At 43.2% G+C, this 22,225-nt stretch overlaps 1 protein-coding gene across 1 annotated transcript in view; it reads left to right on the top strand.

Moving 5' to 3' along the window:
* The window catches only part of EGFR (epidermal growth factor receptor), a 44,758-nt gene that overhangs the window by 8,721 nt on the left and 13,812 nt on the right, over positions 1 to 22,225 (top strand). Inside the window, 14 exon segments of the mRNA XM_086615039.1 lie at positions 784 to 925; positions 1,807 to 1,923; positions 2,405 to 2,531; positions 2,624 to 2,697; positions 3,900 to 3,990; positions 4,711 to 4,910; positions 5,947 to 6,079; positions 7,076 to 7,175; positions 9,355 to 9,512; positions 15,249 to 15,284; positions 17,086 to 17,227; positions 18,923 to 19,045; positions 20,298 to 20,304; positions 20,307 to 20,398. Of these exon segments, the coding sequence (XP_086471165.1) occupies positions 784 to 925; positions 1,807 to 1,923; positions 2,405 to 2,531; positions 2,624 to 2,697; positions 3,900 to 3,990; positions 4,711 to 4,910; positions 5,947 to 6,079; positions 7,076 to 7,175; positions 9,355 to 9,512; positions 15,249 to 15,284; positions 17,086 to 17,227; positions 18,923 to 19,045; positions 20,298 to 20,304; positions 20,307 to 20,398 (1,542 nt within the window).

Consider the following 22,225-nt stretch of genomic DNA (forward strand, 5'->3'; position numbering starts at 1 on the left):
GAGGTTGGTGCGCACTATGTTTTTAACTCTTCCTCTCATTTGCACTGTGCTTCATTCTGAATTAAGTTACACTTGAGTAATTGCCACAGAAACCATCTACTCTGGGTTTTGTTGTTGTTATTTGTGTTCTTGGTCCCCTTATAAGTTGTGTGGCTATGATGCCCGTACTGGCTTACAGCGAAGACAGTTATTCTCTCTCATCTAGAAAACCAGGGAAGAAAAAAGGGCAAAAGAGAGTGATTATTAATTTAATGCAGAATTAAGTTGGAAGAACCAACTTGTCCTTCATAAATGCCTGCTAAATTGTTCATTACCTGCAGCCAAATATAATGGCTTCAGTTTAATATTTAGCCAGAAAAGTCAGGAATCAGCAGGAAAGGACTTGATTTGATTTAGGTTATTAAAAAGCAGCCAAGAAAAGTACCGTTTGTCTTGTTTTGGTTACTGCTTGTAGGGAAAATTCTTCTGTCTAATGCATGCAGATTTCCTCCTGTTCCCATGTGAATCTCAGCAGCTCTCCACCGGTGTGCCAAGGTTTCTTGTTCAGAACAAGAAAACCTCACATTCTCCCTTTTTTTTTTCAAATATTAAACTCGATTGCCCGACCTGAAGCAACCTTTCACCTTCAAAGCACAAGGGACCATCCTTGTAGGTGCTTGGGGTTTCCATTAGAGCTAAGCAGGGAACAGATGAGCCCATCAGAGTGTTATTAAAGAGCTGATGTAAAACCATTGTCGCTTTTAAGGATAAGGTAGTTTAATGGGTGCTGTTGTTCAACAACAGGCATGCCGCAAATTTCGGGATGATGCTACATGCAAGGATACGTGTCCTCCATTGGTCCTGTATAACCCCACCACTTATCAGATGGATGTCAACCCCGATGGAAAATACAGCTTTGGAGCCACTTGTGTGAGGGAATGTCCACGTAAGTTCATTTCAGGTCACAGCCACAGAGGAGATGAGGGGTTGGAGGGAGATGGGAAGGGACCTGTGTCATCCCTCTGCATTATGGCCAAGTGCAAGAGCACTTTCTTGTTCTCCTTAACTTCTGTAAGAACCAGGAACAGATGACACAAATGTGAGAATAGCTGGTAAAGATGACAGCCTCTTCAAGCTGGCTGCATCCATCACCTTCCCTGATTTTTAACCATTAAATTTTGACTTCTGAAGATTTTTCTTTTGATGGCGAAAAAAAAAGCATCTTCTGAGAATCATCAAAACAACAGCCAAACAAGTCATATGGGATCAATCCTGACAATTACCAAAGCATTATCAACTCTTAACTGGTTCTTAACTAGGACTGATAGAAAATAATTTGTTCAAACACTCCCTCTCACAGCCTGTGATCATTGCTTCCTCTACAGATGCTTGCTTTTTCTTTCATGTTATTCCATGTCCCTGGTTTTTAACCCATTGAGACTTATATGTAAGAGAGGATTTAACTTACAGAACTGATGTCCCTTTCTGAGGTTGACCATTGCCCTGCCTGGCCCTTAGCCTGGAAGAGTGAGTGAAGGTGATGAATCAGAGGTGCCGTGTATTGATCCCGATTATGACACTGCTACACAGCCTGACCTTTGCAATGTTGTTTTATCCTTCTGTGACCATTCCCCTCTCCCTACAATAGTGATAGCGTTGTGTGTCTGTCTACCTTGACAGCATGTTGTGAGAATTAATAATGCCTGTACTTTGCTAAGTATGCCAAAAGTTCAAAACCACTTTTTCTTCCTAGTATTGAAGTGCCTGTGCATCCACCAACACATCCCTTTCATATTTCACTGACCTTTGTATCCTTGTTTTTTCCAGACAACTACGTGGTGACAGACCACGGCTCCTGCGTTCGCTCTTGTAATACCGATACTTATGAAGTGGAAGAAAACGGTGTTCGGAAGTGTAAAAAGTGTGATGGGCTATGCAGCAAAGGTATAAAAAGCATGGAATAAATCAGCAAGGCTTTGACATGATAGATAACTTGCTAGAAAAAGAACATGGAGCTCTGACCTTAGTTAAGTCCAAATTCAATGTAAATATCCAGTGATAGTTTGGAGATCTGACCTGTGTGTCATGTGCATCTGTATCTTGCATATCAGCCTTTTGTCCTTCCCAGTATCTCATCAAGGGTAATAAAATGAAAATGAGACAAAGAGAGAGAAGGGCATGTGCCAGAGCCTGTATGCAGAGATGCTTGGGCTGAAGCTGCACAGCTGGGCAAGCAGGAAGCGCTTGTCCTGTGGTGCTTTCTGAAAAGCAAAAGTAGACAAAAGATCTATGAGACTCATCTTACAGTGGTAGGTTTGACTGTACAGGAGTGCTTTCTGGACTATGGTATCTTCGTGGTTTTTTCTTTCCATGTGGTTGGGCTTCACTTTTCTACCCCCTTGACTTTTGTATCTCTCTTTTACAGTGTGCAACGGCATCGGAATAGGTGAGCTTAAAGGGATCCTCTCCATAAACGCCACAAACATCGACTCCTTCAAAAACTGTACCAAGATCAACGGGGACGTCAGCATTCTCCCAGTTGCATTTCTAGGGTGAGTTGCCCATTGGTCATTTAGCACTGACAGAGAAGGACCAGAGAGAAATTCAGACTGAGCCATTCTTTTCCTCATTCTGTGTCTTTCAGCGATGCGTTCACGAAGACTCTACCCTTGGATCCCAAGAAGTTGGATGTCTTCAAAACAGTCAAAGAAATATCAGGTCAGCAAAGGGTTTTAAGCTGAGATGTTCTCTGTTTGGTACTGCCAAAACACAAAAGGGAGAGGAGGGAAGTTTTTCACGCGCAAGAAAAGAAACCCAAGCAAATGGTTTCTGTCTCTGAGCTACCAGGGATAACTCTTCACAAAGGTGGTCAGCAGCACTTCGCCAGCGTTACACCCACGTAACCCATACTGCTCTCCCATCCAAGGTGTGTGGTTTGGCCAGACCGTCCCATCTGCTGAACTGTCAGCCCTAGAAAAGAGTAAAAGCAGAGAAGATCCTCAGCCACCCAAGAAGCATGTGGTGATGCAGAGGCGTGCCACTCCAGCTAAAAAAAGCCAAGTGTGTTTCTATTTGTGGAAAACCTTTCAGCAGCTCCTTAGGGAAGCGTGCTTAGTGGCTTGCGTCATCCTCATGGAGACACCCTCTCCAGCCTGAAGAGCTCTTCCGTGGGTGAATGTGTCTCCACGAGCACAAAGTGGCCAGTGGGGAGAGCTCAGCCGCTGTCTTGCACAAAGTATCAATTAAAAGTAGTTTTGTTCAGCCCGTTATAAAATGAGCATTATGTCAGAGCTAGGCCTGCCGACGTGACTCCAGTTCCCCATTTCTTTCTCTCTTTTACCTGTCTGTTCGCCTTCAGGGTAGCAATGACTAACCCCAGAGCTTCATACAGCAGCCTGCAATTTCCCAGTTTCTCCTTCTCCTCCCGAGCACCTCAGCTGAGCAGGGAAATCTGCTTGCCTTAGCAAATCCACTCTGAGCAGCTGTCTGTTCGGCGCCGTTTCTGCTTTGTCTTCAGTTTTCCTGTTCTCTGAGGACAGCTCACGAATGGGACGAAACATTGTCTTTCTGCCACAGCACCAGAGCCCACAGCCTCTCAGCCAGGGTATCTGCTGGCAAGAACCGTCATCACCAGTGGCTCAGTGTGGCAGGATGTGCAGCTCACCGACACACTCGTCTCGTACACTCCTAAGCCCTCATGGTGGGCTAAGAAATAAACTGTTTATAAAACGGGGTTTAAAAATATCTCCCTGCTCCCTAAAATGTCGTGTTTCACTTTGAGATTCTCAGATAAGCACAGGGAAAGCACAAGCGCCTTCTCCCAGCACAGGAGGAGCTTAAGAAGGAGGTTCTGCTGCCAATACTGACCGCAGCTTTATTATTATTATTATTATTTTTTAATCTTCTTTTCTTCGTTTCAGGATTTTTATTGATTCAAGCCTGGCCCGATAATGCTACTGATCTCTATGCTTTCGAAAATCTGGAGATTATACGAGGCAGAACCAAGCAACAGTAAGTAAATCCTGTGCCAGAGTGACCGTAAAAGAAACCCTGCACTTGTCTGAACACACTCAGATGTCCCAAAACCAATGCAAAATGGGCAAAAGCCTGCAAGGAGTAGAGCACCATCTTTGTAGGAGTAGATATTGTGCCCTGGAGGATGAGACGCAGCTCTGTGCTGCATGTGGGGCAGCCCTGAGCCTACTCTCAGGACCTGGGTCTGCCCCACCAGCCTGGAGGCACAAGGAGGACAGAGCGCTCTTTGTAGTCTGGGGCAAGTTACCATGTGATCGGAAGCACTTTGGGATTTGATGTGGCTGGGTGGTTGGGGGTGGAGACCAGGGCTGCCAGGCAGCACAGATACCAGCAGCGCATCCAGTGCCCTCCTGGGCTTACCCCAAGAGGAAGCATGGCTTGGTAGACCTGCACAAAATAATAGCTGCTCCACCTACAGCCATTGTTGCACCTCGTTCATTTGACAGAGCGCACAAGTCCTGTCCGTTTTAGCTTAAAAAGCCCATGCAAAACCAAATATGAATATTGCAGTTGTTTTATAATAGGTACATCGTGTACTAGGCACAAAGTTTAGAGGGCTGAGCAGCATCTTGCTTGAACAAAGTTCAGTTCACAGCAACATGCATTTGAAAACCAAAAACAAATTACACTGAGTAAAACTCTGCTTACTAATTCTCTTTCTTCCATGTGTTCCATTTTTGTCCATCTCCACTTTAGTGGCCAGTATTCCCTTGCCGTTGTTAACTTGAAAATACAGTCCCTAGGGCTGCGCTCCCTCAAGGAAATAAGTGATGGAGATGTTGCCATTATGAAGAACAAGAACCTCTGCTACGCTGACACCATGGACTGGCGCAGCCTGTTTGCAACTCAGAGCCAGAAGACCAAGATTATACAGAACAGAAATAAAAACGAGTGCGGTAAGTCAGTGCTGCCTTCCCGCCTGCTGCAGAAGCTCGTGCTAAAATGCCAGAGTAATTCAAGCAAGGCTTTTTTTATCCCTATTCCCCTGGCTGCAAAATTCATCCGTAATACTGGTTTAATGAAGGCAGTGGGGGAAAAGTGGGATCTTTCCCACCAAGGTTGTGTGCTTCATGGTGTCCAGCAAATGGGTAGGAGCTGCTTCTCCACTATGGGCATAGTGAAGCATGTAGGTTGAAGGACACAGAAGCTAACTCCAAACATTGGACTTTTTTGACAAGGCTGAAGATGTTGTTCAACCATGCTGCTGTTGACTGCAGTGGTGCCTGGGCCAAAATCTAATTATTTTTCTTTGCGGAATATAGATTTGTTGTGTTTTGAAAATTGATCATAGAAACACAGAATGGTTTGGTTTGGAAGAAACCTTCAAAAATCATCCAGTCCAACCCCCCTGCCTTGTGCAGGGACATCTTTTGCTAGATCAGGCTGCTCAAAGCCCCATCCAACCTGACCTTAAACACTTCCAGGGATAGGGCATACACAAATTCTCTGGGCAACCTGTTCCAGTGCCTCACCACCCTCATTGTAAAGAACTTTTTCCTTATGTCCAATCTAAATCTACCCTCTTTCAGTTTAAAACTGTTGCCCCTTGTCCTGTCAAAACAGGCCTTGGTAAAAAGTCTCTCTCCATCTTTCGTATAAGCCTTCTTTATATATTGAAAATGCCCCTATATGGTCTCCCTGAAGCCTTCTCTTCTCCAGGCTGAAGAACACCAACTCTCTCAGCCTGATACTGGTTTAGCTTTATTATATGGCTGCTAAGCTGTCACAGAGGAGCTTGTTTTAGTTTCCAAAGGCCAGAAATCACTCTTAATTTCAGGTTCGAGACTTAGAGAATCATGCTTATTCCTCTTTCACACTGCTAGGAACATTCACATCTGCTTTGGAACAGGTTGGACAAACTGGCTGGTCAAGATAGCATTTGCTCTCTCTTCTGCCTTGACATTCATAGCTTTTCTCATCTCTCTCTCTCAGCTGCTGCCAGGCATGTTTGTGACCCACTGTGCTCAGACGTGGGCTGCTGGGGCCCCGGACCCTTCCACTGCTTCTCCTGCAGGTTTTTCGGACGCCAGAAGGAGTGTGTGAAACAGTGCAATATCCTGCAAGGGTAAGTTGTCTTGGGAGTACTTGAGGTTTTGGGGATGATTTGGGGGTTTGAGATTTTAGAACGTGTCATAGCTAGGAAGAACACAAAAAATAGGGTCTCTGGTTGCATGGGATTTCACCGGTTTTGCAGAGGTGTTGTGTGAGCACAGTACTCAGCTGGGGTACCTCTCCTTCCCCATTCGGCATTCTTAGAAGTTCAACAGGTGATGTAGGCAGGAAAGACATGGTGAGCACAAAAAATTACAGGGATTTTTAAATAAATCTTTCAAAGTTCGACTTTTTAAGAATCATGAGTGTTAAGCAACTACTTGACAGGGTGCTGATGCCCATGATGATTGTATTTGTCTAGCAACTTGCAGTTCTGCAGCTGTCTTTTTTGTAAGTGAATTCCCTCCAGCAGCTATTATGACCTGAAGGGCAGATCTGGGCATTTTTTGTGTCAAATGATGAGTGGATTTAGTTTAATTAATAACACCATTGCTTGAGGTGGAACAGCTTTATTGCTATTGAAACCATCTGTTCCCAACTTTCATATTTTAATGATTCATTGTGTGTTGTAGGGAGAGCATGAATTTAATTATCAGTGCATCCCTGTTTAACTTCCATAATTATTATTTGGAGCTTTAGAATCACTTGAACTGTTTTTGCTGATCTCCTTGCATCACTACCATTTAAAAGCCTTTGGAAATTGTTGCGAATATTCTGTGTCGTTAGCTTGAAAGGGAAAGAAAACTAATTTGTAATGTGCAATCTGGAGTGCCATGTGTTTCACCATCAACCAAATTTTCCTTACTCTCACCTCGCCCTGGTTGTGCTGAGCAAGTGCTACTGGTGTAACCAAGAGGGTCCCCCTATACCTCCTCTGTCTCAGTACCATCATCTCAATCTATTTAAAGTGGAAAAGTCAGGAAGAAGAGAGACAAACACAATTTATCACTTGCTAATCAGCCTAGTTTTTAATTATTTCTCTCTTTTTTTTTTTTTTTTTGTTTTCCAGGGAGCCAAGAGAGTTTGAAAGGGACTCCAAGTGCCTCCCCTGCCACCCTGAGTGCCTGGTGCAAAACTCCACCGCGTACAACGCAACCTGCACTGGACCTGTAAGAGCAGATTCAGCTTAGCAAACGTGTGCCTCAGGCCATGTATTGATATGTATTTCCCATGTTGAAATAATCCTGAGGTCTTATTTACCCTTCTCTGGGATCAGGTGGAGATGGGGGCTGGGGCTAGAAGGCAAGATCTGGGGGTAGGCGAGTAGAAACAGGAGCGGCATCCTCAGGGTGTTACTTCTCTTTTGTGTCACCCATCATACGTGTAATGCACAGACATAGACGTTGTAGGGCCTTTTTTGATTGTGTCTTTTTACAGAAAAAAAAATTACTTAAATATGTGAAGATACAGAAATTTGGCGAACATATCAGGAACGTGTAGCTACTGGACTGCCAAGTTGGAATAAATAAATTAGATTTCCTTATTCAGACAGAAAGTATTGTTAGTAATAGTGGATTAAAACAGTAGCTTTTTACCTTTTTGAAAAGCCATGATAAAATTGTGATCAAAACCAAATGTTTACTGGAAAATATTCAGGAAGTGGGTTTTACTTAAAACCATGTTCCCTCCTTGAACTAGGTTATGTTACTGTAAATACCTATGTTACAGTAATTGCAGGTGTAAATTATGGCTAAAGAAAATCAATCAAAACAAAACGATTAGAGGAGGCCTACAGGAAAGCTGGAGAGGGACTTTTTACAAGGGTGTGTAGTGATAGGACAAGGGGCAATGGTTTTAGACTGAAAGAGGGCAGATTTAGATATAAGGAAGAAATTCTTCACTCCGAAGGTGGTGAGGCACTGGAACAGGTTGCCCAGAGAATTTCTGGATGTCCCATCCCTGGAAGTGTTCAAGGCCAGGTTGGATGAGGCTTTGAGCAACCTGATCTAGTGAAAGGTGTCCCTGCCCATGGCAGGGGGCTTGGAACTAGATGATATCTAAGGTCCCTTCCAACCCAAACCATGTTTAAGTATTCCAAATTCATACGAAAGCTCTTCCTACAAAAGTCAATATAATGTAGTCTTGCTAGTCATCCAGAGTTTTCCTCAGTTTCCTTCTTTAGTTCTGAGAATACTCTTTTGTGTTATGAAACGTCCAGTTTGGCAACAGTGCAAAATCATTTTGTTTTAATCAGATCAAACTCATCTCTTAATTGTAAAACTCTGATTCTCATTAACACATCCTCTGTCTCAGTGAGAATTTTTTTTGGTAACTGAAATCGATTCTCCTGTTTCCATCAGAGATCCTCCTTTGTGCTCCTTAACCCAACTCTTTAAACACCTCAGCCACTAAGCATTCAACCCTTGTCCATCATCAGTCTGGGAGTCACTGCTCAGTAATGTGAAGCATTTCCATCCTCCCTTCTAACTCAGAGCACCATGGATGTTATCAACATTATAAGCTCCTTCAGGTGGTGACCACCTCCTTGTTCCATATTTGCCCAGCGTCTAGTAATTAGTCTATTAGAGTGGCCCTTAGACATTACAGTAATTAAAATAATCTTCCTATAGCATGTCTTACTGTAGTCCCACTGAAACTGGCACTGTGGGTCTGGTCTGGTTTTTCTCCATAGTAGAATTTGACCCAGAATTGCTGGTTTCCCTGCTTTGAAATATTTAGGACATTCCTGGTGCTGTTATAGTCTGAATGAAAACAGTTCTGCCAAAACGGCCAAAGGCAATGCCTTTAAACACAAACTAAATGCTTTTCAAAGTAAAAAAAAACTCGCATGAACTCCTTGAGCTGCCTCCTAATCCCCTGCTTCTCCCTAACAGAGGAAACAACACATGCTGGGAAACCAGGAAAACAATGATTTGAGGGCAGTACTTCAGGGAGGTGTCAGCAAGTCCAACTCCCATTGATTTAAATTGTGCGATGGTAGATTGCACCAGGCAACAGCCGGGCCCTCCGCTTTTGAGCTTACTCCTTATCAAGGTGTGATTAAATTACTCCCTGTTTTAAATTAAAAATGCAAACTTTCCAACCAGGCAGAAGGCAGGGGGAAAAAAAAAAAGCAGTAACACTGCAACTCAAGAAAATATTAGCTTTAAACATTAGTACAGTCCATCCTACAAGAGCAAGTACTTGGAAGAATATTGGGTAGCAAGGTAATAAAACCAGATGATGCCGAAAACTTCTAGCAGTCAAAGGCATTTAGATTTATCTTCTGAATTTCCTCCTGAATAGGCTGATGTAAGGGCACTCTAAACAAGTTGTTTCTCTTTGCAGGGCCCTGACAATTGCATGAAGTGTGCCCATTTTATAGATGGCCCCCACTGTGTGAAATCCTGCCCGGCAGGAGTTCTGGGCGAGAATGACACCCTTGTCTGGAAATACGCCGATGGGAATGCTGTTTGCCAGCTCTGCCATCCAAACTGTACCCGGGGGTGAGTAAAACCTCGAGCTGAATGGAGACGGGGAAGGGGGAAGAAATAGAGGAACAGCTATTTCGATCTCTTTCTCTTCCTGACGATCCCATTTCAAACCACCAAGAAGAAGAAAAAGAAACATCAGGGAGTGAGAGAGGTCAGGACTACATGGGTAATGTAAGCAGAGCATGGTGGACTTTGTTAAGTAGGAAAAGTTCAGTGACACTTTGTTTTTACACAGAAGAAAAAAAAAAAAAGAAAAAATGTTTTGGAGGGTTTGAAACAGGTCGGTTTGTTCATTTAAGTAGGAAACTTCCTGGAATTTTACAGAACTCACCCACCAGTGATGTACCTTTGTTTTTCACCACCTGGCTTGGTGCTGAGTCCTCTGGTTTTTGGGAGGATCATCAGTGACATCTGGTGGATGCTGGGCTCCCGGGGCCCATTTTTCTCTGCACCTTTGATTTTTTTAGGAGGGAAATAAATCTCAGTGGAGTACCACAGTGACTTATTTTCTTTCTTTCTTTCTTTTTCTTTCTTTCTTTTTCTTTCTTTCTTTTTCTTTCTTTCTTTTTCTTTCTTTCTTTTTCTTTCTTTCTTTTCCTTTCTTTCTTTCTCTTTTTTTCTTTTTCTTTCTTTCTTTTTCTTTCTTTCTTTTTCTTTCTTTCTTTATTTATTTTTCTTTCTGTCTTTCTTTCCTTCTTTCTGTCTGTCTTTCTTTATTTCCGTATGCTAGCACTTGGTCTGAGTTTAAAGCCTTGCTTGCCTCCTGAGTGTGGCTTTATTAATGAGCTTCACCATAAACCAAATCTATGTGAACCAGTTTGGTCCTCTTCTGGGGGCAGGCTTAAGCCCCTACCTGTAATAGACTGTGAATTAAACTGTATTTAACCTACATGACAAGAAGTAAGAGGGCTGCAGCTCTCTCCTCTCCTGGTTTCCAACCTGCAACAGGATGCACGGTAGGAGGTTTTTAGGGTTTGAGACTTGGTTGTTGGACTGTGATGCTTTCAGAGCAAAAAAACAGCCCACGTTTGGTGTATTTTCTTTCGCAGACCCCTGCCCTGTACCCTGTAGGTCTGTCTGATCCAAAATCCTTCTGTAATATGTGTTGCAAGAGAGAAGTTATAACACTGGCCTCCAACTGTATTCAGACCAACCATCATCCCATTGTACACTTGGCTAATTCAACTGCCAGGTCATTAAAGAGCAGAGTGCCCAGGTCCCCACGTCTATGGAGGGGTTAAACTGCAAGTAACGGCCCTTCCTAGTGCTCCTAGTGAATTCAGTGCTCTGGTTTCAGATGGTAGCTGTAATAGCCATGTGGGTTTGCCATGATTTACAGCAGTGTCCACTGCGTCTCTTTACTGTTGCAGGCAAGGCTTGTTGGTGCTTCCCATCATGCTCCTGAGAACCAGTGATCTCCTAACTGGTTATGAGAACATATTAAGAAGGGATCTTAATAACTTTACTCTTTATTAGTGACCTCAGTAATCCCTACCTATACAAACTGGCCATGGTGATACACCAGTATCCTTCTAACTGGCCGCATGAAAATGCAGCTGGTTACCAGAGCTGCGTAGTAGGTAACCACATCTGAACAAGGCTTTCCACTGCGCAGCCTTGGTAGCGAGATCAAACACTAGATTCCAATGAATGCAAACTTGGAGAATATAATCTGCCAGACGTGGACGTAACGGCAAGCCACGCAGTGGCTCTTTGTGCACAAGCAATTCCCCAGAGCAGATTTCATCACAAAAGTCAATTCCTGCCTGTCTTTAGCTGTGGATGGGTGTACCACAGGAGTCTGGCAGGTGAAAGGGGTAGGGTCAGGAGAAGTTTTTCAAAATTAGGAGTACTCAACATATGGCTCCATGTATTCGGCCTTGTGTTATTAAGGCAGCATATAAAAAATAGTTTCATCTCTTACGTGAAAGAACTGGGCTAAGTTTGCCACATTTATATTGCGGACACGCTCAATGGCCTTTTTCAAGTTGCTGCCCAAATGTGGCAGAAGAAGTAGGCTGTATCCCTGAAGGGCTCAAGAGACCTAGAAGAAGGTAGTGTTACTATTTTTGCTTTACAGATGGGATATCTGAGGCCAATGGCATTGATGGGTACAGAGCCAGTGTCAGAGGCATAATATGGGAGTGTGCAGTCTGACACAGCATTGTCCCCATGAAGGCAATCAGTAATGCCGCTTACTTCTCTTCATGCCTTTCCCTCGTTGTGCTGCGGGAATGGGATCTGTTCAGCAGTGGGTGGAAAACGTCTGTCTCGCAAAGTTTTTGCATGCTTAGAAACCACAGTCTCAGCGATTTCTGCTTGACAAGAAACAACAACTTTTTTTCTGTCCCTGTCCAATTTCATGGCTTAGAGCCCACAAAATCTTATCAGCATGATTAAGTGCGCTGGCTTCAGTAGTCATGCAAGTAAGAGTTTCCAGGATCTGACTCTATTCTCCTTATTTGAAGAAGCTGCAAGTAAAGAGGATTTCTCTTCCTAACTGAACTTTTTAATTAATTTTGGTTTTTTACTTTAGGTGTGTGTGTGGGTAATGCATAGCTTCATTTGTATTGCTGTGAAGAATCCCATCTAGCCTAGCTGAGTCGTTTGTTCGGTCTTCGTTAGAAAACAGAAGGGAGATAGGTTTCTTCTGCTCAGCCCAAAAAACCCCTTCTCTCCCATTTCCACTGTAACTGCTTGGGGATTTTGTACACTAGCTTCCTTTTGCTTCTAGTACAGCTGAGAAAACACGCTCCAATAAAGAGAGCAACATCCCAAAAGCCCTGGAATTACCCTGCTTATACCTCTAGCAACTAATAACACACACCAGCTTGATTAATCTGCTTGACGTTGAAGGATTTGGGTTTCCCTTGCCACTCTCCCAGAGTATGGGAATTAAATTCATCCACAGTCACTGACGTGGAAGAGCAAGAAGGAGAGAAGCCACCACTGTAGCTAATAGCGCTGGCTGACACGTCCTGCCTCCACAGTCGCCACCAACACTACATGTCTCGCCAGTCTTCATGTAAAATGCCAGGGGATATCTGGGGGGCATGAGAAAGCGACCAGTGGGTCTGAGAGGGGAGGTTGCAGCAGCACAGCACAAACGTGGCGCCTTTGTCGCACTCTAAGGTTAATGAGAAAGAAAGGGCGGAGAAAAGTTCTTGTAAGGCTTTAAAAAGCCCAATGGTTATCCATTTCTTTTATGACTGTGAAGTAACTTAAGGTGTTATAGTATGAGTTCTGTCTGAAAAGCCATAAATCATAGCAACCTGGCTGTATTACATCAGATTAGGAACTATAGGTCGAGGGGAAAGTTGTTAAAATCTTGATGGATTTGGGAAATAAATAGCTATGTCTGCACTGGGACGAGTAATATTTATGTAGACAGATGAAATGCTGAGTTCAGGATGCAGTAGTTTCAGGGACTGTACACAGCACTAATTTTCCAATAAGTAGAGAAATATTTCAGAGACTACAATCACTGCTAGATTTCATCTAACGTATCCATATGATCTTGAGACAGTCCATAACACAAGGTCAGATTTCTCATTTTGGTTACTGTAAGCAGAAGAAAAATGATTCAGGAGTGGAAAAAGTAATTGTTTAGGTTTCATAAAACCTGGATTACTTATGTTGGATGTCATCATAAAATTCCACATTAGAAAGATGGTTAGATTTAGTCCTGGGTGGGTATTTGTCACAGGCTTTTTTTCTCCTTTGGCTTGTGAAATGAATCAGAAAAATCACGTGGGATTTGAAAAATGCAAGCTAATCTGTCATTTTGTTCCCAAACACTTTTTTGCTTTATCCTGTTAGACTTGATATTGATGGATTGTGTGGGAAAGGATTTTTAAAAAGAAGGGGACAGATTAAAATCTGCACTTCTCCTGCCTCTACTTTCTGATGTAGGAAAATAACTGATTGGTCATTCCTCAGCCTGTAGATACTGTCCCCTAAGCTAGCGTTTTTTTTGCTGTTAGGAAGCACATGGAGGACGTACTGTCATGAAGTAGCATGGCAGACCAGAATTGTTAGGAAGAGACAATTTGAGGGACCACGGTCACATTCTGAAGTAAAATGAGATCTTTTAATTTTACATCTTTATCGGGAGAAGCTGCACGTGCATTGTTGCATTAGCATGTAGAAATTCCTCTCTGAGTGGTAGAGTGTGATAGGATGAGGTCTTAGGTCCTAGGTCAGATTTGAGCATCCGAAGAGAGAAACCTGGTGCAAAGTGAGGTACGTCTCCTGTGACCGTAAACAGGCCGGTGGTTCTGCTCTGCATGTGCAGCCTCTCTGTGCTTAGTTACAGAACTGAGCAAACAAAGCAAGCCATAGGCAGACAGGGAACGCTGACACAGCTGGGCACTCGGGATCCGGGAACTGGTATGCGCAACGCTTCCAGTGTGTCCAGGGCACCAGGATGCACATTCTTGCATGGGAGCCCAGTGAACTCACAAGACCTTCCGGATGCTGGGTCTTGGAGCACTGTGTTGGCCCAGAAACAAGGCAAATAATACACAAGGGAAGGTCAGAGTAATGAAAACAAACAAACAAACAAAAACCCAATAAAATGAGTAGTTTCTTTGCCTCTTCCTTCCCCAGACCTAGATCAAGTTATGAGATAAGATCTGCAACTCCACCTGCCATTTTGAAATTTTTCTGGTTCCTCCTCTCGGCGAGAGGGAATTCAGAGCAGTTTTCCCGGCATGGGTTCACTCCTTACCCCCTACTTGACCTCCTCTGGTGTTGTTTTGGGATGATCCATTTTTTTTAAGTCAGCGCAGGGAGCGGATACCACAAACTGGACTTTTCTCTTTGCTGTGCTCTGTTCTTCAGAGGTGATGTAACCCTCTCTGTAATGCTCTCCTTCCTCAGTAGACACCACAAAGACCACAATTCCCATGAAGAGCATACATCTTGTAGCCCAGAAGCACTTAGGGAATGCACGGTGCCTCTCACGCCTGTTAGACCATCAAGTGAATGTGGTCACTGTGTTTTCATCCGTGTTGTTTTTTACATTGAGCTGCCAAAATGCATTTCGGGCATTTTAAACTCAAATGGAGGGTGAATGACTTGCTAGTAGAGTTTCTGGCTCTCTGGGTAACTGTCATTCCTGTTTACATTACCAGTAACATCAGACCTTAGATTCTGAAAGAAAAATATCATGGACACGTACGAACAGACTATAGCCCAAGGAGTGCTGTCAAATCCTGTTTTCTGATGAGAGCATGTGTCTGCTTCCCAAGTTTTCCATTGCAATAGAGAGTCTGGAAATTGGAATCTTTTACTTATCAGGAAACAAGGATTGTGCAGGAGGGTCTACAGTGGCACGTTTCCATGTGGCTTTCTGCCCTTGTGCGGCGAAGAGGCTACTTCTGTCCTCCTCCACAGTCAGCCCTGATCTGCTGCGCTAACAACACAGATTTCCACATAGAGCCATGGAATCTAGGTCCATTTCAATTTTGTGTATCTGTGTCCTCCCACCATTCTACTACATGATAAAAAGTTGTTTTAAAATATTCTTTATACTGAGTGTGCAGCATAGCTATGCCTCTAGGTAACAGGTTTTCGAGCAAGGCCATTGACACTTAATAGAGTGTATGACTATTGTAAATTCCTATGTTAATGCTTGGACTGCTCTGAAACACAAACTTTGCAATCAGTAGCACTCTTCTTAGTCGGAATTATAGGAGTATAGTATGCCAGAGCTAATATGTTTGTAATGTTCATTTGTTTTCACAGGTGCAAAGGGCCAGGTCTTGAAGGCTGTCCCAACGGGTAAGTATTTCATCTGCTACAATTAACAACAGAGCTGGAAAGAATGCATACGTGTTTACGTTTCCATGCTGGACACTGCATGGCTGGGACTAAAGTTAAGTGTTCAGCTCTGAACAGGGAAATGACAGATTAGAGTAGGCTCCAGCCTATAAAAAATATTTAAAGAACTGAGAAATATTCCTACTGGCACAAGACTCCAAAACCTTGTTCTGCTTAGCTTGTTTGTCAAGGTGAGACCTGGGATCTGTTACTGGAGAACAAAAGGAACTGGAAGAAGAAAGGATTGAGAGCTCGTGGCAGAGGGAGATGTGTTTAGGATTGATATGGTTACCTGCATTGCAGGGGATTCTTCTTAGAGACCCAGGGAGTCTTTTCCAGCCCTGTGATCTGTACATCTCCAACTGCTCTGTGCACAGATGGGGACATTCATTCTTCACACTAGATCTTATGTTGCACTGTTTGGCCTCATGACTTGCTCAAGGTCGTGCAACAAGCTAGCAGGCTTCTCTGACTAAGACAGAGGGATTTAGTTTCTGGCCACAAAGTCATGCTATGGCAAGACAAATTCAGCCTAGTTAATAGTAATCCCTGGGGCAACTTAGAGCTGTGGTGGATCTCCAAGTACAGACCAGAAAACAACCTGGGAAAACAGGTTTTTCTTTTCAACTTTAAATTTGCAACGACCGAGGCTCTAATGAACAGGCAGCAATCTGCATGTACAACGTGGATGGTTCACACATTACTTGGCCTCAAACATTTTGCAGCTGGGGAGGAGGTCTAATTATTTGAAGTACATCATGACCCTTACAGCATGGCCTCCCCCATAATGGTGAGATGTCAGCTTCATTGCTGATATTGCAACTGCATATGCCTTCTTGATAGCGCCTTCTCTCCGTGTGCTTCATGTAGCTGATCACATGCACACTGCACATGGCTGGCATATAGAGGCATCACAGATTTGATGCTGATGCGCTTCCTGGGTTTGTCAAAGGGAGGAGAAATCCCCTTGTTTAAGCCACGAGGATCAGCTCCAGTTGCAAGTTTGAGAGACGAGTGACGACTTTGAGCAGGTTACCCGCAATCGTTACTGACCACTGGAAGAAAAAAACTCAAGTGAGGAATGGGATATAGGAGAAGGTTTTCAGCCTCCTCTCCATCTGCCTCCCTGGGCAAACTATCAATGTAACTTCCACAATGTTTGGAAAAGAAAGCATACAGAGTTGTCAATACCTTGTCTGTGTGGACAGCCTTTTCTTTTCCCTCCTCCTTTGTGATGTTAAAATCACCAGCATATACCAGCAGGCCCACCTCTACAAGGCTCAGTTCCTGCCACGCACCACAGGAGCAGTTTTAAAAGAGAAATAAAAGTGTTTGGATTTATTAAAGGAGGTTTTGCAAATATGGGACAAAAGTAGAAATCCAGCAAAGTAAATGGCACAAAAATCGTAGGTGCAGAAGGCTGTGCACAAGCCAGCAGAAGGAGGAGGAGAAGGCTGAACAATGGAGCAGAAATCTTCACTGCCAAGCACAGTAAAAGTCTAGATGGTCTCATATCAGCTCTGTTCTTTTGATCCTTGACTTTTTTTTAAAGAATAAAACTAATAAATGCAACCACCAGATAAGGAACTTAAAAATACAGATGTCCAAGATACCTGAAATGTCAGATAGGTTTAAGTGGATGTCCAGAGTGTTTGATGAAAACCTAAGGCTTCATGCGATCTCTGTAGCATTTATTTTTTTAAAAAATCTTACACTTAAGCTTTTTTTTTTTTCTCTTTCTGCATCCCCTCCTGTCTTTCAGCTCCAAAATCCCATCTATCGCAGCTGGAGTCGTCGGGGGTCTCCTGTGCCTGGTGGTGGTCGGCTTGGGCATCGGCCTTTACTTGCGGAGGCGCCACATCGTCAGAAAGCGGACCCTGCGCCGGCTGCTGCAGGAGAGGGAGGTGAGCGCTGCTGGCAGAGCTGCAACACCCACTGCTTTATTGGGGGTATTGGGTGCCAGCCTCCTCCTGCCAGAGAATAAAAGCACCGTACATCTGCTTTGTAACTCAACAAGTCCTTGGGTTGGCCAACACGGCGTCTCCCACGCTAGTCAGAAAAGAGGCGGTGTGCACCTAACTCCTTGTCACTTAATCTTGAGTCTGATCCCTCTGGATATAATTTTCAAAAGCTTTAGGGGATTAGATGTCTAAATCCCAATGAAAATCATTGAAATTGTCTACTCGGAAAAAACTATGCCTTCAGGGTGAGGTGCAATGTGTTTGCTGATCCGTACCACCTTGCCATGTAGACCCTCAGCCCCGAATCGTTTCTCCCTCCATACAAGCCTTGAGGCTATTGTGGCAACTTGGACCCTTTTGAAAATTTTATTTCCTTGTTCAGGCATATATCTGATCCTGAGGAAAAAAATGAGAGGGAAAGGAGAGGAGGGAAAGGAATGGAGGAAGTGTTCGTGTCTTGTCTTTGGTTTGTTTTTGGCACAAAGAACCCACAAAACCATCAAAGTGCATGGTTCATCCTGCTGGGCATGAACAAGGTTTCAACATTGCTTTTTGTGTGGTTTTGTGTGCGTTACAGCATCACCCTCTGGGTACCTCACATATAAAATAGCAAAATTCATTATCCTGGATTAAAGCTGCTCTTTTATGATTAGCTCCCTTCTCTTTCTAGTCCAACCCTAGTAAATAACTAGCAAATTGTATTTAGCGTTCTGCTAAAAGCCCAGTTGCAGCTTCCTTATGTGCTCACTGGCTTTGCAGAGTCAGCTGCTAAAATCCTTTTAAAAAAAAAGCTGCCCTGCTTTTTAATGCACTTGCCTAACAATATTTTAATACCACTGTATTTTACAGTTGTGATAGTAGAGTTCAGTTTATTCTCAGATCATATTTTATCCTCTGAACTCCTCAAAATGAGGATATTTCATCACAACAGAAAGGTTGCCGCCCTGCTAAAATCGGGCTAAATACGGTTTTATTCAAAGGAAAGGAAGAAGAAAAATCACTACGGGAAAAAGCTGACTTAATCATCAAAAAAGTGTTAAATATCTCTCTTTGGAGGGCATTACTGCTGTTTGCAGTAAGGCTTAGATCAAACTCTGAAAACATCGATAGTCAATTCAGCATCACCTTTTGTATTGATAGAAAAATCCCATTGAAGATTTTTGATTGCTGCTGGTAAAACCTGCAGGCTGGGGGAGCCACTGGAACCATGGGAATTTCATCCAGTTAAACAAGAGCAGACCTGCAAAGGTTGCAGGCGATTCTTGCCCAGTATTTAAAACGTTTCTCTAATTTATTCAGAAGTTCAAAAAAAAAAAATATCTTCTTTAGAATCTGTGGTAATTACACTTGCCGTGTGTTTTAAGGCTTTGAAGTCAAAGCTTTCATTTGAACAGTAGTATTCCTTCATTCTCCTTCAAAATGTCGGCCACCACTCTGTGATTGATCTTACCTCTGAAAGTTGGAGCAACTCTAGATGTTTATTGCTGCAAGTCAGAGTGGAGCTGCCCTCCCATAAACTTCACGTGGAATTAAATGTTCATTATTTTCAAGGAAAGATTGATTTGCTTCCCCAAAGTGTGCTGCTTGCTGTCCTCCTAGACTGTAAATCATTCTAAAGTCATCTTCTCTCCGCACCAGCTTGTTGAACCACTGACCCCCAGCGGGGAGGCACCAAACCAGGCTCATCTGAGAATTTTGAAGGAAACAGAATTTAAAAAGGTCAAAGTTTTAGGCTCTGGAGCTTTTGGCACTGTTTACAAGGTAAGATCACCATGTTTCTCTTCCCCTTTTCGTCCTGCTCCCCCATGCAAAAGCGACCCAAACAAAGCATGAACTGAGAGCTGCGATCATTGTGTAGATTCTTTTTTACTAGATTTATAGCATGTAGATATGGAATGGCAGAGAGATGACTCAGTCATCATTGGTTGAGTTATGAGTCGGGTAACATGAGAAGTTTTGCATAAGATGTTGCCAAAGCCATACTGCTGAACGTGAGGGACAAAGATCTCTACTTTAAAACTACCGTGGCCCAATACAGCCCATTGTGAATATTAGGAAAAAAAGAAATGCACTTTGGTCAGCTTAGTGCTAAGCCATTTTTCTGTGTAGTCTGCGGTCTTGTTTTTATAGTTGTCAATCACTCTTTCATTGGAACTGGCTGAGATGTGTGGAAGTGTCTACACACTTTCATTTATGTAGGTCCACAGAGTACTTTTCTCTTGGTGTTTGTTATTTTCTGCATTTCTTCTTCATCAGATTCCACCTTTCTGTGCTCCTCCTTTTACTCAGGATACGTGTTTCAAGCTTTGCCAGTAACACTAAACATAAACTGAAGATTCATATATTTCATTATAAAGCTCTATATTCTGAAGCAGGCTTTCAGCTATGGCTAGGAACTTCAGGGGCACGATTCCATTGGACCTCTGACAACGTGCACCTACATTGCTGGGTGCTTCAGCAGAAAGTCCTTGTAGCACCATGCCGTTCACCTGCTGCGAAATGGGTCTCCTGCCACTACAGACATACAGCACTGAACCAGTCGGACATAAACCCACCTGCAACTGCATACGTTTAGGACTGAATTATTTTACAGGATAGATGCCATCTCATTTTCACGAGGAAAATCCCAATTCTTTTTCGTCCTATGATTTATAAATTTGAAGTAGCAAAGTTTTGCATGTGTAGTTGCCATGATGTGCTAATTAATTAGATTTCCATCCACATAAGTTGCTCTTTATGTGTCTCTTGAGCTATTTATACAGGGACGGTAATGAACATAGCTTTTCAAAAGGTATAGTAGAGGTGGACTGAAAGAGAACTACCACTTGCTGCGTTAGCAGGATTTTTGTCAATACCCACGAGACACATTTTCCGCCAGATTTTTGCTGTCTACCAGTCTTCCCATTGCTAAGAATATTCAAGTCTATTCAGAAGATGTGAAACGTGTATGTAATAGCGAGAATTATCCTGTTAAATATGAGACTGAGTAACTCTGTGTACTTCTTTTTGGTAGGGACTTTGGATCCAGAAGGGGAGAAGGTTAAAATTCCTGTTGCTATTAAAGAATTGAGAGAGGCTACATCTCCAAAAGCCAACAAAGAAATACTGATGTAAGTTTTCATGTTTGTTTTACCAAGTTGTCTGTGGATTTTCCTTTGTAACAATGAAAGAGATTTCAGGATTTTGGGTGGGAAGAAATATTTTACACCCTAAACTGCTTCTCCATATAGAAGTACTGGGCTTTGCAGCCTGTCTGTGAAGTGGTCTTGTGTTCTCCTATGAACCCCATACTCACAGTCCAAGTACTGATGTTATAGTTGTGGGATAGCACCTCAGGAGAGATCAGGACTATACATTTACAGCTAATTGTTTTCTTTATTCTGATGTTTCAGGCCTTAAACTGTGGCATTCATTGCCATTATGGCAGTACAACTAAACCAAATAACAGTCTATCTAAAGATTTTTTCAATCCTGACGTTGCAGTTTGTCATAAGCTCATTGCTTGGTTACATAGGATTAAATTAACTATAAATCAAAAAGAAAAAAATATCCCAGCTGTCTGGTTTCTCTGCCATGAACAGCAAGAAATGAGCTCGCTTCCCAAAAGAGGCATGGGCATTTTATTCTCTTGCTTGTACATAGCTCAACATTCAGAAAACAGGGAAAAAGGATATAAGACACTGTTTCAGGAATTTATAAATGTGTGAGTTTACAATGAGTGAGCCAGAGTCCTAAATAGAAAGTTCCCTGAACTTGGAATAGCTAAAAATCTGAACTCTGTCACTAAATCTGAAGCCACATAACATGTAACACCGAGGATATATATTTACATACAAGGAAGGGAAAATGCTGAGTGCAGAGAGGAGCACTCAGATGTTCAGTGTACATTCAGTTCAGCTTTCCTTTGCTGTGGTTCAGTCCTCAGCAAGAAGAAACATTGCAGGGTGTATGTGTCTGTGTCCCGTTCAGCCCGTTGAGCCCCAAGCCAGAGCTTGCTGAGTCGCTCTGGAGGACTGGTCAGCCCAGAGGTGCCCCATGCAATGCGATGTATTTGGTACAGACAAAGTCTTTAAGCTCCTTCTTGCTATACCCGCAGCAGCGTGCCTCTAGAAAGTGTAGATTGGAAGCCCGGATTTGGGGGCAGCTTGTCCATCAAGTGCTTGTTTGCAGAGACTGAGGGCACATCCCTGGTATGTCCCAAATGGACCTGTGAAATGCAGGTCCACAGCTTGGGACAGCCTGTTTGTGCGAAAGTGATGGTGCTGATAATCGAACATGCGAATCCTTCAGCCATGGGGAAAACTGTGAGTTTCTTTTATTTTGACAGGAACTGAATCACTTTTAGCAGGAAACTTACCAAAAAAAAATAGTCAAGTTTTGGACAGTAAATGACACCTCAGGTAGAAAGGCTTGCTTCAAAAGGTTCAAGCTGGTGAAGGTCTTAAAAAGCCAAGCCTTATGGTGAGAAGTATCAGGATGAATGACTGAACAAACCACCACCTGCACTACTGTTGATAATAAATCGCACTGGATTTTTCCAATGACCCTGAGTAAACAGTTTTATTCCAATACATTACTTCAACAGATCATGTGTTACATACCACATGATTTGAGATGGGTATTGCAGCAATGCAAAAGACAAGGTGGTCCATCTCAGAATCCACACATGAAGCAATATCCATCCCGATTTTGGTTTAGTTAGACCCCAACTAGTCTCAGCCCTTCTTTAGGTCCCCGACCCGTGGGGCCCTGGTCCCTGTCCCTGTGGGTGGGCTGCGGTCCCTCCCTTCACTGGTGTTCACAGCATTGAGGAGCTGGCAAAGATGCTGCTTGGCCACTTGCGCTGAGCTCTGCCCCTTGTTTCCCTCTGCCCCTCATTTCCCCTTTCGCAGTGATAAGAAGCATAACACAGGCTTCTCAAAGGATGCTTTGGACTTTACT

Source organism: Tauraco erythrolophus, chromosome 7, assembly GCF_009769465.1.
Source record: "Tauraco erythrolophus isolate bTauEry1 chromosome 7, bTauEry1.pri, whole genome shotgun sequence".
In the NCBI taxonomy this organism is placed as follows: Eukaryota; Metazoa; Chordata; class Aves; order Musophagiformes; family Musophagidae; genus Tauraco; species Tauraco erythrolophus.